The 15126-nt window shown below is 38.5% G+C and overlaps 1 protein-coding gene and 1 long non-coding RNA gene across 3 annotated transcripts in view; one reads left to right on the top strand and one right to left on the bottom strand.

The window, feature by feature from the left end:
- LOC144341015 (uncharacterized) overlaps positions 1–15126 on the bottom strand; it is a 44456-nt gene that overhangs the window by 17855 nt on the left and 11475 nt on the right. For both annotated transcript variants that reach the window (XR_013417589.1, XR_013417590.1), the window contains exon 2: positions 8050–8146. This is a non-coding gene — a long non-coding RNA (uncharacterized LOC144341015). The remainder of the gene's footprint in view (positions 1–8049; positions 8147–15126) is intronic.
- HPGD (15-hydroxyprostaglandin dehydrogenase) overlaps positions 12064–15126 on the top strand; it is a 31482-nt gene continuing 28419 nt past the window's right edge. Inside the window, exons 1-2 of the mRNA XM_001087957.5 lie at positions 12064–12589; positions 12878–13001. Coding sequence (XP_001087957.1) covers positions 12497–12589; positions 12878–13001 — 217 coding nt within the window. The 5' untranslated portion in view covers positions 12064–12496. The remainder of the gene's footprint in view (positions 12590–12877; positions 13002–15126) is intronic.

Below are 15126 nucleotides of genomic sequence, written 5' to 3'. Positions count from 1 at the left end.
TCAGAAGAGATGCCAGCTGTCAACAGTAGGAGCTGCCCTACTGGTGTGGGTAGACTGCATAGTAGCCTTAGTCAAATAATAAGTAAATTTAAGCATATCTCATCTACCACCTGACCAGGCATTATTCCTGTTTTCCCTGTTTGCTTCTTTAGAACATCTTTCAAATTCCTGTTTATAATATTGAACATTTTATTTGGGAAGTAGAACTTTATTGTAAGTCTCACAAATATTTTCATAGATATTTATATTGATCTGTAGTCATGATACAGCTCTCCTACTTTCTGTGAACTTTCCATAATCTCAGGTTGGAAAGGCTAATAATAATCCCAGCATTTCCCTCTTTATTCAATAGGCATACTGAGATGTCAAAATTATTTTACAAATCAGTTCTTCTTTTTGGATTAAAATTCAACACAGAGTCATACCTTTGTTGCTTCATCTATCTTCAGACACTCAAAATAGACAATGTAAATCAGATATTTTTCACATGTTTTGTTCTTTCAGTAGAAAATAGAAAAAATATACCACCCTTATCAGATAAAGCTTTCACTCTGTGCCACATGTCACTCACTCGCTCTACTCACATTCACCAGATAATAAATTGTTTAAAGTCAGGACTTATTTCTCCTTATGTTTCTTTTAATTCCTGCCACCCAGCACCAGACCTTGACTATAAGTGGGATCATTACTTTTAAGTTGAACTAAATTGAGTGTACTGATTTATCCAAGCTAGACTTTTATAGGTACTACAGATAAATAATAATTTCACATTTCTCTTGATCCTTTTGTGTTGACCCACTTTCTCCTTTAGCTTTTTGTCTTTCATTCGTGCATATGCTTTCAACTTCCTTGTGCCCACGTTCAGCTACGTTTATTTAATATAATGGATAGACTTACCCTGCCATATTCCAGTTCTGACTGCCATCTCACTAACTCATTAAACATAATGTTGAGATCATGTTTATCTACTTATGGTTCGATCTACATTTCATTTTACTCGTCACTGACACTCATATTGTGTAATCAGTTTTCTTTTGCTTTCATTTAAGAGTTACAAGAAAACCCTTCCAAAGTATCTGGGTTTAAATTTTATCTAGTTATTTCCCCTTTCCTCTAAACATTTTGCTGAAGTCAAGTCTCTCAAAATGAGTCCTATTTTTGCAGGAACTCACTGAGATCAACTAAGATTTGATGATCTTTCTAATACTGTGCTATAAACTTCACATACATCTTAACATTTAACTGTCATGAGAACATTCTATAAAAAACATTATTGCTTATTCTTAAGTTGTATACAACTGATTTGAAAAAGATCAAGAAATTCACTGCTGGTTACAAGTGGTAAGCTGATATCCGTGTTTCCTGCTTTATTTAGGAAGAGCTTTCCTTCCCATTCTTCATTTTAAAACTCAGGGCAGAAAGTCTTGTTACTTAGCACCACCTAAACATATAGTTACATTAAATCCAAGATCTTATTCCTAGTATAAAAATTATAAAATTTGCTTAAATATTGCAAATATTTCTTCTAGAAATATTATTCATTCCACCACAAATCAGAAAATGATAGCAATGGATAATGAGCCTAAGAAAATTTGGCAGATTCTCAAATGTATAGCAGAATAATACTGTGACAAGGCATAGGGTGGCATCAGGTTGGTCAGATCTGACATATACTTACAGAATGAAGTCGGAACAATTTACCAAATGTCTGTAAGCTTCAGTTTCTTCTTCTGTACATTAGAAGAAATAACCTCATTGCAACATTTTAGGAAATAAATGAGATAATGCGTATAAACCTCTAGGTATAATGCCTGTTGCAGAGTAAGCCTTTAAAAAATGCTAACTATCATCATTGTCATCATCACCATTATCATTATTTTGAAGACTCTAGACTAATAATATACATCTGTTTAATTATATCAAGCCACAGTAACCCTGAACATCATAATACATACTTCTTCCTAGACTAATGTGAGATTTCTGGGTAACTTTCAGTACCTATAAATCTTGTTATTTTTCTCTTCACAAAGACAGCTATGTTCAGTACAAAATGTACTCCCTGGGAATACTTGATCTAGCCCCTAAGTATAACCCAATCAATAACAACTGTGTGACATAGGAGAGACACTTAATTGTTTTAATCTACTTATCTATAAAATAAAGGGATCGAAACAGACCACAAAAAGCAAATCCTTTATCCAAACTAAAGTTCTGAGATTTCTTCTTGCGCAGCTCTGTCTTGTGGTAAATAATTAACATCTATGGTAGCAAAGAATAAATTATTCTCTAGTTCTAGTTCGCTAAGTTGATGTCTAGCTCTCTGAGAATATTACACCATTTTAACTCCAAAAATCACAAGACACAGCAGCTCTACTGTCTAGTGGAAATTAATAAGCTAATGACCTGAAACAAAATCAATGTAATGCCAAATAGACATACTATAATAATGCATTCTTGAAATAAGTGTAGTCATCTGTGACTGTCTGTTGTCTCATTAATCCTGACAAAATCCCTACAAAGTATTTAAATAGTTTGTAGCGGAAACATTTTTGTTTTAGTAGGAGAAAGAAAAACCTTATACCAAACAAGAAATTTGCATATTTTGCCTAAAATTACCCACAAGATTGAGGAACAATCTAGAAGAAACTGGATCTGTGAACTTCCAGCTGAGTGTCTGTAAGGAGGATGAGAAATAGTGAGATACGCAGCTGGAGAATAAGGAAGGAGATGTTTTCTTCTTTCCTTTTTTCGTATCTGAACTGCTTACGAAAAACAGATGAGGCCAATTCCCAAAGTGTCTTTTCTTTAAAAGAAGTTTTGCAATAGTGCTGTATTCTCTCCACAGAGTGAAACTGTGCAAAAACTGAATTTTCGTTCACAGTGGGTCACCAGGAACATACCTGGTCTTATCTCACTGTCAAGTCAATCACTTTCTATTATTACCGTTACTTAGAGCTTCCCCTCCTGGACAGTTTCTGTGCTTCTGAGCAGAGGAAGACCTTGATTTTTGGGCGAGACCCTGAGATGTCTATTCTTGGGAAAGTATGCTAACGTTTTCTTTCTTCCTTCCTTTCTTCCCTCCGCGTCCCTTTCTCCGTCTCTCTCCTTCTTCCTCTCCTGATATTGGTCTTGGTCTCTACCTCTTTCTCTGTCTCTCTTTCTCCTACTCTTTGTAAAACAGACTATTGCCTCTAATTCCATAAGATATTTAGGTTACTTGCACGGTTACAGATAAAACTCATAAGGATTATCACTAGGAATTTTTCTAACAATAAGTTGTGCAGTTACTCATACAGCGTATTATATTCTCCCACTGTTGCAGATTCAAAAAGTTGACAGAAATCAGGGAAATTTAATTCCAGAGCAGAGTGCCGGTGATCCAGGATAGTTACACAAAAGTAAGTTTAAAAAGACAATTTCAGTGTCAGGATTCAATTGAAAAGGCTGATAACCAGTTGTCTTGATATGTCCAGATATATTTAAAAACAAAATTCTAAAATTTTTTTTTGTTTTTAAAAGAAGGAGTGTTCTAACTCTCAGAACCAAAAATATATTCACTGATTAAAGTTTTGTTGACCTTAGTTCATAAAGGATATTAAATTTAAAAAATCCTAAGAATTTATGAAACATGGAAAAAAAAAAAAAACATGTTAAGAGCCTCCTCCAAGTCTAGGCAATGGGCTTCTGAAAGTTGTCTTCTCTTGACACCAGGTACTGAGGAATAGGACCTGTTTTGACACCAGCTAAAAAGACACTCAAATCACTAATGACCCATGAGCAACATATACCCGTTCACGACTCTACATCATTTCTCCACAGAGGACTTCGGTTGTTCACTCGAGTGCTCTGAGGTTTAGGTCAGTTTCGCTAGGACCCTCCAGAGGGTCTCCTGTCTGATAAGACCGCCTATTTGAATAATCACAGAATGAAGAAACTTATTCTCCCCACTATGCATGGGAGGGTCCAAACAGTATGTGGAATCTTTTAAGTGCAGAAAACTTGCATTTCCTTCTCCCCATCATAATGTGAAATTAGGAAAAGCTAATCTGACAACTCGTTCATGACCAGGAGGGTTAAATTTCCAAAAAGTAAAAGGAGTCTGTCCTAAAGAATTTTCTAGAACTGATATGATTTGGCTGTGTCCCCACCCAAATATAATCTTGAATTGCAGTTCCTATAATTCCCACATGTTTTGAGAGGGACCCAGTGGGAGATAACTGAATCATGGGGGCGGTTTCCCCCATACTGTTCTCATGGTAGTGAATAAGTCTCAGGAGATCTGATGATTTTTATAAGGGGTTTCCCTTTTCTCTTGGCTCTCATTCTCTCTTTTCTGCCTCTACGTAAGACGTGCCTTTTGCCTTCTGCCGTGATTGCGAGGCTTCCCCAGCCACGTGGAACTGTGAGCCCATTAAACCTCTTTTTCTGTATAAATTACCCCATCTTAGGTATGTCTTTATCAACAGCATGAAAACAGACTAATACAAGGACACTACCCAAAAGTTCAGAAAGAATAAATACATTGCAAAGATGAAACTGCTCGATCAAGTGGAAAGAGGTTTCCTTCCCCAAATTTAAAAGCCAAATGTATAAGCTGACATCCAGTATTATACACAACATACTTGCTTTCATTACTATGAAAAGTATGACAAACGCAAAAATGGAAAATGCAGATATGAGTGGGTGATTGTCACCAGAAGTCTCACTGACGTTCTTTCCCTTGATTCTGTCCTGTCAAGTCAATTCTTGTGATTAGCATCATGATGGAACACTCTACTCCCTTTCTGTTCTCAGGAGGGATGCCTGAATTTCTTTGTTTCTTCCCAACATCCTAGATCCTATAACAATAAAACAGGCAAAATACAGTTGCTGTGGTTCCATTGCCCCTGACTACAATTCATTCTCCGAATTAAACCAAGATAATCTTTCAAACACCCAAAACACAGAGGTCTCTCTAGGTTTTAAAGCCATTCAGTGACTTCCCATTGTCTGAGAGTGAAATATGAAGTCCATTTTATGGCTTAAAATGTTCATAGTGGTGTGCCTCCTTCCTTCTTCTCCAGCCTCATCTTCTGCCATTTCCTCATCCCTCATCAGCATCCCATGTTCTAGCCTTTCTTTTAATTGTTCAGATACACAGTATTCTCCCTTTCTCCTGGACGCTAGAATCTTCAGCTCCCTCTGTTTGCACTACCTCTTCTTCCCTTCTCCTAACTTCTGTTCTACCCATAAACATTTTTCAGACTTCAGGAGAAACAGCACTTCCTACAGGAGACTTGCCTCTTCCACCTCACCATGTTAAGCCCCTCTGACATGGGCTGCCATATATCTGCCTGTGACCAAATTATTGTCTGCACCCCCAACGAGGCTACAAGCTCCATGGAGGTAAGATCATTTGTTTTATTTACTGCATGTACTCATGCCCTAGCACAGGACATATCTGTGGTGGCCAAAAAACATTTGTTGAATAAATTGTACAAAGTATATGAGCACAACATGTTAAGTAGAAGTTACTTTAGAGTAGTCGTTTATGACTGATACCACCCAATATTGGAACACATGTGTAGAAATGCCTCAAAAGTTCTTCTTCCTCAGTCTTCAGGTCCACCTGTAAGTGATGAATTTCTTTTCCTCTTTCTCTGTGTCACAGATTACCACCACGTGACCATTTGGCAACTGAATAACTTTGACCATTAGATTCTTCTCCCATTACTGAACTGAATGGCCTTTCTGTTCTTGCCGTTTGCAGGAATGTGTGATGTTTTGTTAAGTACATATCACAAGACTGGCTCAATCCTTAATGCATCCATCTGTCAGTTTCCCCAATACAGTTTTGTCAATAAACAGAATTCTGTTTCCAGATTGGAAAATCTATGTGTTGCAGGCTGAATTGTGTGTCCCCCCACAAATCCTTACATTGAAGCCCTACAGCCTAATACCTGAGAATGTGGCTGTATTTGAAATTAGAGCCCTTAAAGAGGTGACTAAGTTAAAATAATGCCACGTGGACTGTAATCCAATCTGGCTAGTGACTTCATAAGAAGAGGAAATTCGCACACACACATGAACACATATTCACAGAGAAAAAGCCTTGTGAGGACACAGCAAGAAAGTGACCATCTGAAAGCCAACAAGAGAGACCTGAAGAAACCAAACCTGCCAACACCTTGATCTTGGACTTCCAGCCTCAGGAATTGTGAGAAAATAAATTTCTGTTGTTTAAGTCACCAAGTCTATGGTATTTTGTTATAGCAGCCCTAGGAAACTAATACGCCAAGAAAAGTTAGAGATATCTCACCATATTCTGGAGTCGAAAATCTATCTGTATCATCGTTCTTTCTCCATTTTCAACTGAGCATCTCTTAATCCAGAAATAAATATGAATATTAAGGAAGAAACTTAATAAGAATATTTCATTGATCACCAAATTTGTGCCAGCCATTGTCCTGGGTGCTTCAAGGAATGTCAATTTGTTCCCCTTTTGACAGCTCAGGAAACAGGATCAGGGAGGTTACGTAATCACCCGAAGATCATACAGTTAGCAAAGGGGATGAGACAGCATTTGAATATAGATCTAAGAGAATTCCGTGGAGTAGACAAAGCAAAGGCTTTGGAGCCATGTGACTTGGATGCGTACCCAAGTTTGTTGCTAAATTCTGGTATCAGTCACTTGTCTTGCATGAGGCTCATTTTCTTCATCAATAAAATGAGGATAATACTACTTAATCATGCAGGGTTAGCAAAAAAACTAAATGAAATAACTTATAAAAGACCAGAAACACAGTAGCTATTTAGTCAGCTCCTCTATTGTAGCTTGTGGTAGCAAAGCTAAGACAAGCCCCCAGACCCCATTACTAGCAGTAACCGTCTTACACCAGCAGTGATTTTTTGTTGTTGTTTGTTTGTTTCAACAAAGAAAAAGCTGATTTTTGTATTGATTTATATGTGATTATTTTAAAATTCAGTAAACATGTCTATCAGGTGAGTGACTGGCCTGCCTAATCTGAGCCTGGGCCTGTGAGTGAGTACTTCTTGGAATGTCTGTGCTCACCACTGTGCATGGGATGATGGAAAAATCAATTTAAGACTAGCCTGGCCTAACAGGTCAGAACTGAGCTGACAGACACTAGGTTATGGGAAAATATATATTTGCTCATGAGTGCTGATTTCAGTCTATTTTCAACTTCTATTTCTTAAATAAATCACCATTCAGACAGGGCTAAATGTACTGCTCAGCTACAGTTATCTCAAAATTAAGAGTTTAATTTTCAAAAAAGAAGTAATACTCAGGAGTCAGCCACACCTTGAGTCAAAGTCTCCTCCTTCATTTTCTAGATAAGTGACCTTGATCAGATTCCCCAAACTCCTTAAACGTGTTTTTCTCATCTGTAAAATGACCATAATAATAACTACCTCACAGCTTGGTTGTAAATAATAAATGCAATTATATATGTATACCGCTTAATGATAATAGCATTTATGTAACATTTGCTATGTGCCACTCACTGGTCTAAGCACTTGACCTGTATCTAACTTAGTACAGTCTTCACAACAACTTTATGAAATAGGTGTTGTTATTATCCTCATTGTACTGATGAGGAAGCTGAGATTCAGAGAAATTAAGTAACTAACTATCCAAAGGTCACAGAGCTAGTAGATGGTAGAGCTGGATTCAAGCCCAAGCAGTCTGATTGCAGAGGCTGTGCGTGTAGACAATAAGAGATGCCTGCTTCTGAGTAAATATTCAACAATCAACACTTCTAATTGTGTTAAAGGAATAATCACCTCTCTTAACTTGGCATCAGTGTGTTGCATTTGTTTTTATTTTAAGAGAACTTTGTTTGAAAAACTAAATCAAATACAGCTCTCTACATTCTAGGAAGCCATGTGTCATTTCAAACATACCCACTCTCCATGCCTTCAGGCCTTTGACATTTGATACTCCCTCCTCTAAGTATCTTTGCCCTCCCACTTTCTTCAACTGTTTTCTTATGCAGCTATCAGATCTCTACCATGGAAACACCAATCACAGGATCATAAGGAGCTTACTGTCTCTGGGTGTCTTCAAAGAGGACTGTGTCTTTTTCTCTGGATTCCTTCCAGCTGATGCAGCACAGCGCCACCCAAAGTACATGCGCAATACACGCTGACCAAAGAAAAGTAGAGATAAATATGAGATATGTGTTCAAGAGAAGATGGAAAATTTTAATAGGATGGTGAGATTTCCCATAGGTTGTGATTATCTTTTTATATAACAGAAATATATTGATAATGGGTTTTTGGAGAAGAATGTTCTCATATTTTACATTAAAATTCCATTTTGAATTTAAAATATCTATGGAACATTATATGTGGTGTATTATAAAACCAGAAAAGGGCTGCTTACCCAGTCAACATCTCCCGAATCTTCTGATTTTTATATGCATTTCTCAGCTTCTATGTTCAGGACATTATTTACTCTCACTTACATTAGCTATGTATTTCTGTCATCACAGTGATTTGTGTTATAAAAAACATAATTCTTAGCAAAAAAAGAAGTTAAATTGGAGATAAACCATCATCCATATAATTTTGTAAAAACATTCTTATTTATAGGCTATACATGTGAGTGTCCCTTATCCAAAATGCTTAGGACTAGAAGTATTTTCAGATTTCAGAATTTTGGGGGGATTTCGTAGTATTTGCATGTACATAATGAGATATCTTGGGGCTGGGACCTAAGTCTAACCACAAAATTTATTTGTTTCATATACATATTATACATATAGCCTGAAAATAATCTTATGTGTTTTAATAATTTTGTACACGAAACCAACTTTGTATTAAGTACTTACATGTGGAATTTTCCACTTGTCATGTTTCAGATTTTTGGAGCACTTTTTAACAAAATCTTTCATTTAAAAAAGATTATTGCTTAGGAGTGGGGACCAGGGAGGCAGTGTATAATGACACTATCTTTATTTTGTTAGATAAGTGATTTATGTCTATTTGGAGACTTTATGGCAATAAATGATCTAGTAGGTTAGCCAATTTGGTTGGCCCGACTGCTATCTACCAAAAAGATTTAATTTGCTCAGTGTTCTACATGATTTGGTCATCAGGGACATTAGGGAGGATTTTTTCTATTGGGAGATATATTAGGTTAGGCTGTGACAGCAAATAGAAGCAAACATGCAAAGGCCCAACAGATTAGAAGTTTATATCTTGCTTACATCGCAGTCCAGGAAGGCTCAGATTTTGCAGCACTTTGGATTTCAGATTTTTAGATTAGGGATGATAAACCTGTGACTGACACATGGCTTCCTGGCATGTAAAGAAGGGCCACAAGAAAGACACGGGGCATGGGACACCTCAGATGTGATGCCCAGGAGTTTAGATATTTTAAGGATTTTAAACATGAGAATATCTAAACATGATCAGATCAGTTTTAGAAATTTTCCTAGGAGAAGTGCAGAAGCTAAATTGGATGTAAGAAATGTGGAGCAATTAATGAAATAAGCCAGGTACAGAAAAATAAATATTGCATGTTCTCAGTCATATGTGAAAGCTAAAAAAAACACAAAACCTTATAGAAGTAGAGAGTAGAATTGTGGCTATCAGATGCTGGGAAGGGTAAGGTGAGGTGTGTATAGGGAGAGGTTGGTTAATGGATATGAAGAAACAGCTAGAGTAGAGGATAAGTTCTAGTGTTTTCTAGAACACATGTAGGGTGAATATGGTTAACAATAGTTTAGTGTATAGGTTCTAAAAGCTAGAAGAGAGGATTTTGAATGCATACAACACAAGCAATCCTGATTTTATCACTATACATTGTATACATGTATTGATATATCACTCTGTACATATATATCACTTTGTATATATAGATCACATAAATATGTACAGTTATTACATATCAACTAAAAAGGGAAAAAATCCTTCCTTACAGAGATCACGGTTTGGTAAACAGTTTAATTCACTGTAATAAAGCATCTCACAATGAAAAAAAAAGCGGGGGGGAGGGGAATTTGGAGGCAATGAGAAGCTAACTGCTGAGAAAATAAGAATCTGGACAGTGGCAGTGGAAATTGAGAGGAGGGAAAGGGATGAAGGGGTACTAACTTTTCTCTAGACCTCAGTCCTTGCTATCTACTAAAAAAACCTATTCCTCACACTTTTCTCTATCTCACATTTATTATTCATAAATATTTCAGAAGTAATATGTTGGGACTACTATTAATGTAACATTACTTTGTGGCAAGCTCTGTAATAGTTTTTAATATGTTTTACCTATTTTAATTTTCACCATTTTTTTTTAGAAAAGCTTACTTTATAGTAAGGAATCTGAGACCCGGAGTTGAAGCAAATTGCCCAAGGTTACACAGCTGGTCAGTAGCAGACACAAGATCCAAACCCAGTTTGTCTGAATCCAATGCTGATGCCCTTGTGCCTCACTCACCCACTGCCACACTTCTTCCTGTTCTTCCACTTGTCACTATCCTTGACTCATTGCACTTTGACCTCAATCAATCTTCTTGTCTTTTCTTAAAAGAAAAACATATTTGCTATCTAATCTTTTCAACTACTATCCAGTCCATTTATCTTTCCATGTAACCTTGGTCTTCAGTCCATGACAATATCTGTCTTCTCACAGGTCATTTTCTGCTTTAATTCCAGCTGTTCAGTTTTCGCGCCTTCTAAATTTACTCACACTAAATATTGTCCTGAAAAATTCAAAATATTTCTCCATCCTTTATTCCCTGGTGCTCACCTGAGCGCTTTGCATTATTAACTACTTCTTTCTTCTTGAAACTACTTCTCCCACAAAAACTGCAACCCTGTGTTCTCCCAACATGTTCCCATGTTACCCCAGCAGTTCCTTTTCTGTCTTTTTTGCCAGTTCCTTCATCAGAAACTTCTATGTTCTATGTTCTGTGCAGGCCATTAGAGGAGCTGAAGTTTTGTTCGGTTCCTTGTTTTCTTTTTGTCTTCTACTATTATTTCCTTTCAATATGACCCCTCAGTTTACTCTTCATATTACAATTTGAATTATCATCCTTAAACATCTATCTTCCTGTCTTACTTTCTCAACATTTTGTCAAGACCTAATTTCAAATTAATGTTAAAGACATTTGCTTAGCAGCTTACCAACAACACGACAAGACACATTTTACACAGTCTCCTCATACACTCCTTCCCTGCCCAGCCAGCCACCTTTCTCAGTGTCTCCCTTGGAAACAGGCAAAAAAGATATAAAAATGATTTATTCTGCTGTTAGTTTCAATCTTTTGCTCAACTCCCATTTCCCCCAAGTATTTAGAATTTTTTTTTCTTTAAGAAAATAAATGCCAGCTGGGCACAGTGGCACATGCCTGTAATCTCAGCACTTTCGGGGAGTCCAGGGTAGGAGGATCGCTTGAGCCCTGGAGATTTAGGTTGCAGAGAGCTGAGATTGTGCCACTGCATTCTAGCCAGGGAGACAAAGCAAGATCTTGTCTCAAGATTAAAAAAAGAAAAAAAGAGAAAAAAAAAGGTCAACCAATTACGTTTACAGAATTAAAATTGCAGCCTGCCTCTGACAACATGAGAAAAAGAGAAAAAGGTCAGTGGAATAGCCCTAGCTGAATGCAAGTCCGCATACAGCTAGTCCTGGAGTTCCTGGAGAGCAAGGAACGTCTGTCCCAAACTTGACTCAGAGCTTCCAAAGTTGGCATATTTCAACAAGTAAACATTCCATTGAGCCAACAATTTGCTAGGCTACCAGCGGGTCTGGAGGGCCTGTTGATGATGGCAGTTCTTGTGGGGATATCTCAATATGACACACAATTGACACTGATCAGAAACACAGCGCCAAGGAGACTCTAGTCCTAGCCTTGAAATGTTATGATTCCAGGTTTTCAGGACAGAGCAGAGTTCACTTCTCATCTCCAGTATGTGTAAAAATTTGTCCAAAATGTAACTAAGAAGAAAACAATGGTATTAGTTACTTCTGCTCCCCGTCACCCTCAACCCCAGTGATTATGACATGGGAACTCACACAAAACTTTGAGACAAAAGAGCAACAAGTCTGCTTTATTGTTTGCTTGTTTGGTTCCCGAGTCGGGGCCGGGAAGGAGTGCAGGAGGAGGAATCCAAGCTTGCAAGCCTCTGCTCCGCTCTCCTTCTATCCAGTTGGTCTTTAGGACACTGAAGGAAACTCTTCTTCAGAAATAACCTTTTAACTTTTCTTCTGTCAGCTGTCTGCCAATCACGGAGCCAGAGGCTGAGGGGAGGCTTTGAGCAGGGCTGCGAGTCCCGAAGGCAAAGATCGCGAAGCTTGGCTCTCCGGAGCGCTCAGGGGGCAGGTGACACAGTCGTGGGTTCCCCGGCGGGGGCTGGCTTGACAGTTTCCTCCCCGCCCACTGGCAGGGGAGCGCCCCGCCGGGCTGCACGCGCGCGCGCGCAGGGGGGACATAAAAGCTGCGGCCGCGCGGAGACGCGGAGCTCGCCCACCGCCCGCCCCAGCAGTGGCTGCATCATGCACGTGAACGGCAAAGTGGCGCTGGTGACCGGCGCGGCTCAGGGCATAGGCAGAGCCTTTGCAGAGGCGCTGCTGCTTAAGGGCGCCAAGGTAAGCCCGGCGCCCAGCCGCGGAAATTTCTCTGCTCACACACTCCGAGACTCGCCCCGCCGCCCGAGGTGCACTGGGGGAGACAAGGAGGCCGCGCCCCGCGTGCCCACTCCACTTCCAAAATTTGCTGAAGCTGAGGCTGTGAGCACACCTCAAAAGTGGCTGGGAGGGAACCCGAACCTAATTGCCACATTTCAGGTCCAGAAGGGGAGCCTCTTGTGTGTTTATTGTTTGTCCGTCTGTTTCGTGAGCTGCGCAGGCCCGCGATTCCTCTCTTCTTGTCTATAGGTAGCGCTGGTGGATTGGAATCTTGAAGCAGGTGTACAGTGTAAAGCTGCCCTGGATGAGAAGTTTGAACCTCAGAAGACTTTGTTCATCCAGTGCGATGTGGCTGACCAGCAACAACTGAGAGGTAAGACAGGGGAATCAATCTGTCAACTGGGAACGGAACGTGCTCTGAGCAAGCAACAACCTGAAGGCAGCGGTGCCAGGGGGCCCTGGGTGCAGCCTCGGCTGCCTCCTCCAGAGCAGCTACCATGAAACTCCAAAAGACAGTTTGGACTGATAGGTTTCCTTCTGACAGCCTAATTGCTGTAAAACCGAAAGAAAGGCAAGACTGCTGGAGAAATCCTTTTAGTGTAGTCATTTGGCAGCACTTAATGTAATCAAAATTCCTCTATGTATTCAAAGACAGTGCTGCTGCAGTAATTATTAAATGACTGAAATTGCAGACAAAACTTGGAAGATTAAAGTAGGCTAAGGCACTCTTGACAAACAACTTCACCCAGAAAGCTGGCCAATGACAGTCAAATGTGGCAGTATGGTTGTTTTAAACATATCGGAATACAAGTTCAAGGACCATCATCACAGAAGTGCTAGATGCTTTTGACCATATGTTTTCTCCGGCTTTTTCCCCAATGAGACAGTACTTTAAAATAATAATAATAGTAATCATAATAAACTATACAATGTTAGAATTGTAGTAGAAACGTCTCTATCAGCCTTTCCTCAGTGCTTTCCTGTTTCCCGCTACTCACTTAAAATAGACCAATCTACTTGTGAAGTATCAGGGACAATATTGGCATACACAATAAACAGCTTTGATTATAAAGCTGTTTTTTTTCTTTCTTTCTTTTTTTTTTTTTTTTTTTTTTTGTACATCTACTGGAGAACTTGAGAGTGTCCCAATAAACTTACAGGAAAAAAAAAATTCTGGAGAAAAACTGGAAAAGTAAAATAATTGTATTTCACAAAGTTTTATTCAAAGAGACTGAGTAAATTGTTAGGCACTTTTTAATCAAGGGGTCCGAAAACTTTTGCAAATCTTATTCCAGTGCTCCAGTTCTTAAAGGGACATCAAGTGTAAATTTATTTTAAAATTTTAAAATATTCTGTAAGAGAAGGAAAATGAACTGATGTGTTAGAAGGAAGTGGTGTACCCACAGTTAAGAGAAATTTTAAAGGAAATGACATAACTGCAATCTGAAAATGCTAGTAAAGACCTATAACACAGATGACAAGCATGAGCAGAACAGATTTGGAAACACAGTACAAGAGGAACATATTGTGTCAGAGGACAATTATGTTGATAGTACATGATATTTTGGATCAAGGATAGAGCCAGGTCAGATCTTAATATTAATGCTGATGGAATAATGAACAGTATACACAATCTGAAAGCCATTTCTGTCTCAATTTATATAGTTTCATAAATGACATTTAACTACTAATTGTACTAATTGTTTTTTTCCCAGTATTTAAAATTAGTATATTGGCTATAAACACATTCCTTAAGGATAAGTGATGGTGGAGGAGGAAAAAAAACTCAGACACATAATGAGTGACCCAGGAAGGCATGTTGGTCATGAGAAATCCACATGTTGTCTGGACATCAGCATTTGTTTGCATCTAAAGAAAACATGACATTGATTTTTCCAATTTCAGGATTTAATGTTGCCTACAACTTTTAGAACTATTTAGACAGTATGGAAATTATAAAAATACGAGGTGAAAAGGTTCTTGGAGATAATCTATACATAACTTATTTTACAAATGAACAAATTGCAGCCAAGAGAGTTTAGATAAATTGCAAAGAGTACCACAGCATATAAATGTCAGCAAGAGCTAGACCGTAGGTTGCTTGAGCCTGAAATTCAATGGGATGTCAGAAAACGAGATGGTATACTATACATTGGGAAGGACAGAGTATAAGGAATACGGTGGAGAACAGAAAGAGGAAAGAAAATTAAAGCGGCAATTAGATATACATATTTAACACGTTCATTTTCCAAAACGTGAAAGTTGTTTCTGTGGAGTTATGAAGAGTTAGAACATATTCAGAATGGAAGAGAAAAAAAAAAAAAATACTGGGGGACCTTTTCCGGACCCAATTTGAGATCTTAAGAAACCGTTTCAAAATTCTATGAAAAAGGCCAAGAGCAGTGGCTCACTCTTGTAATCCCAGGACTTTCAGAGGCAGAGGCGGGGCGGATAACGAGGTCAGGAGATCGAGACCATCCTGGCTAACATGGGGAAAC

This window comes from Macaca mulatta, chromosome 5, assembly GCF_049350105.2.
Source record: "Macaca mulatta isolate MMU2019108-1 chromosome 5, T2T-MMU8v2.0, whole genome shotgun sequence".
In the NCBI taxonomy this organism is placed as follows: Eukaryota; Metazoa; Chordata; class Mammalia; order Primates; family Cercopithecidae; genus Macaca; species Macaca mulatta.
The sequence above is the reverse complement of the archived record's forward strand: the minus strand, read 5'-3'. Positions and strand labels throughout refer to the sequence as shown.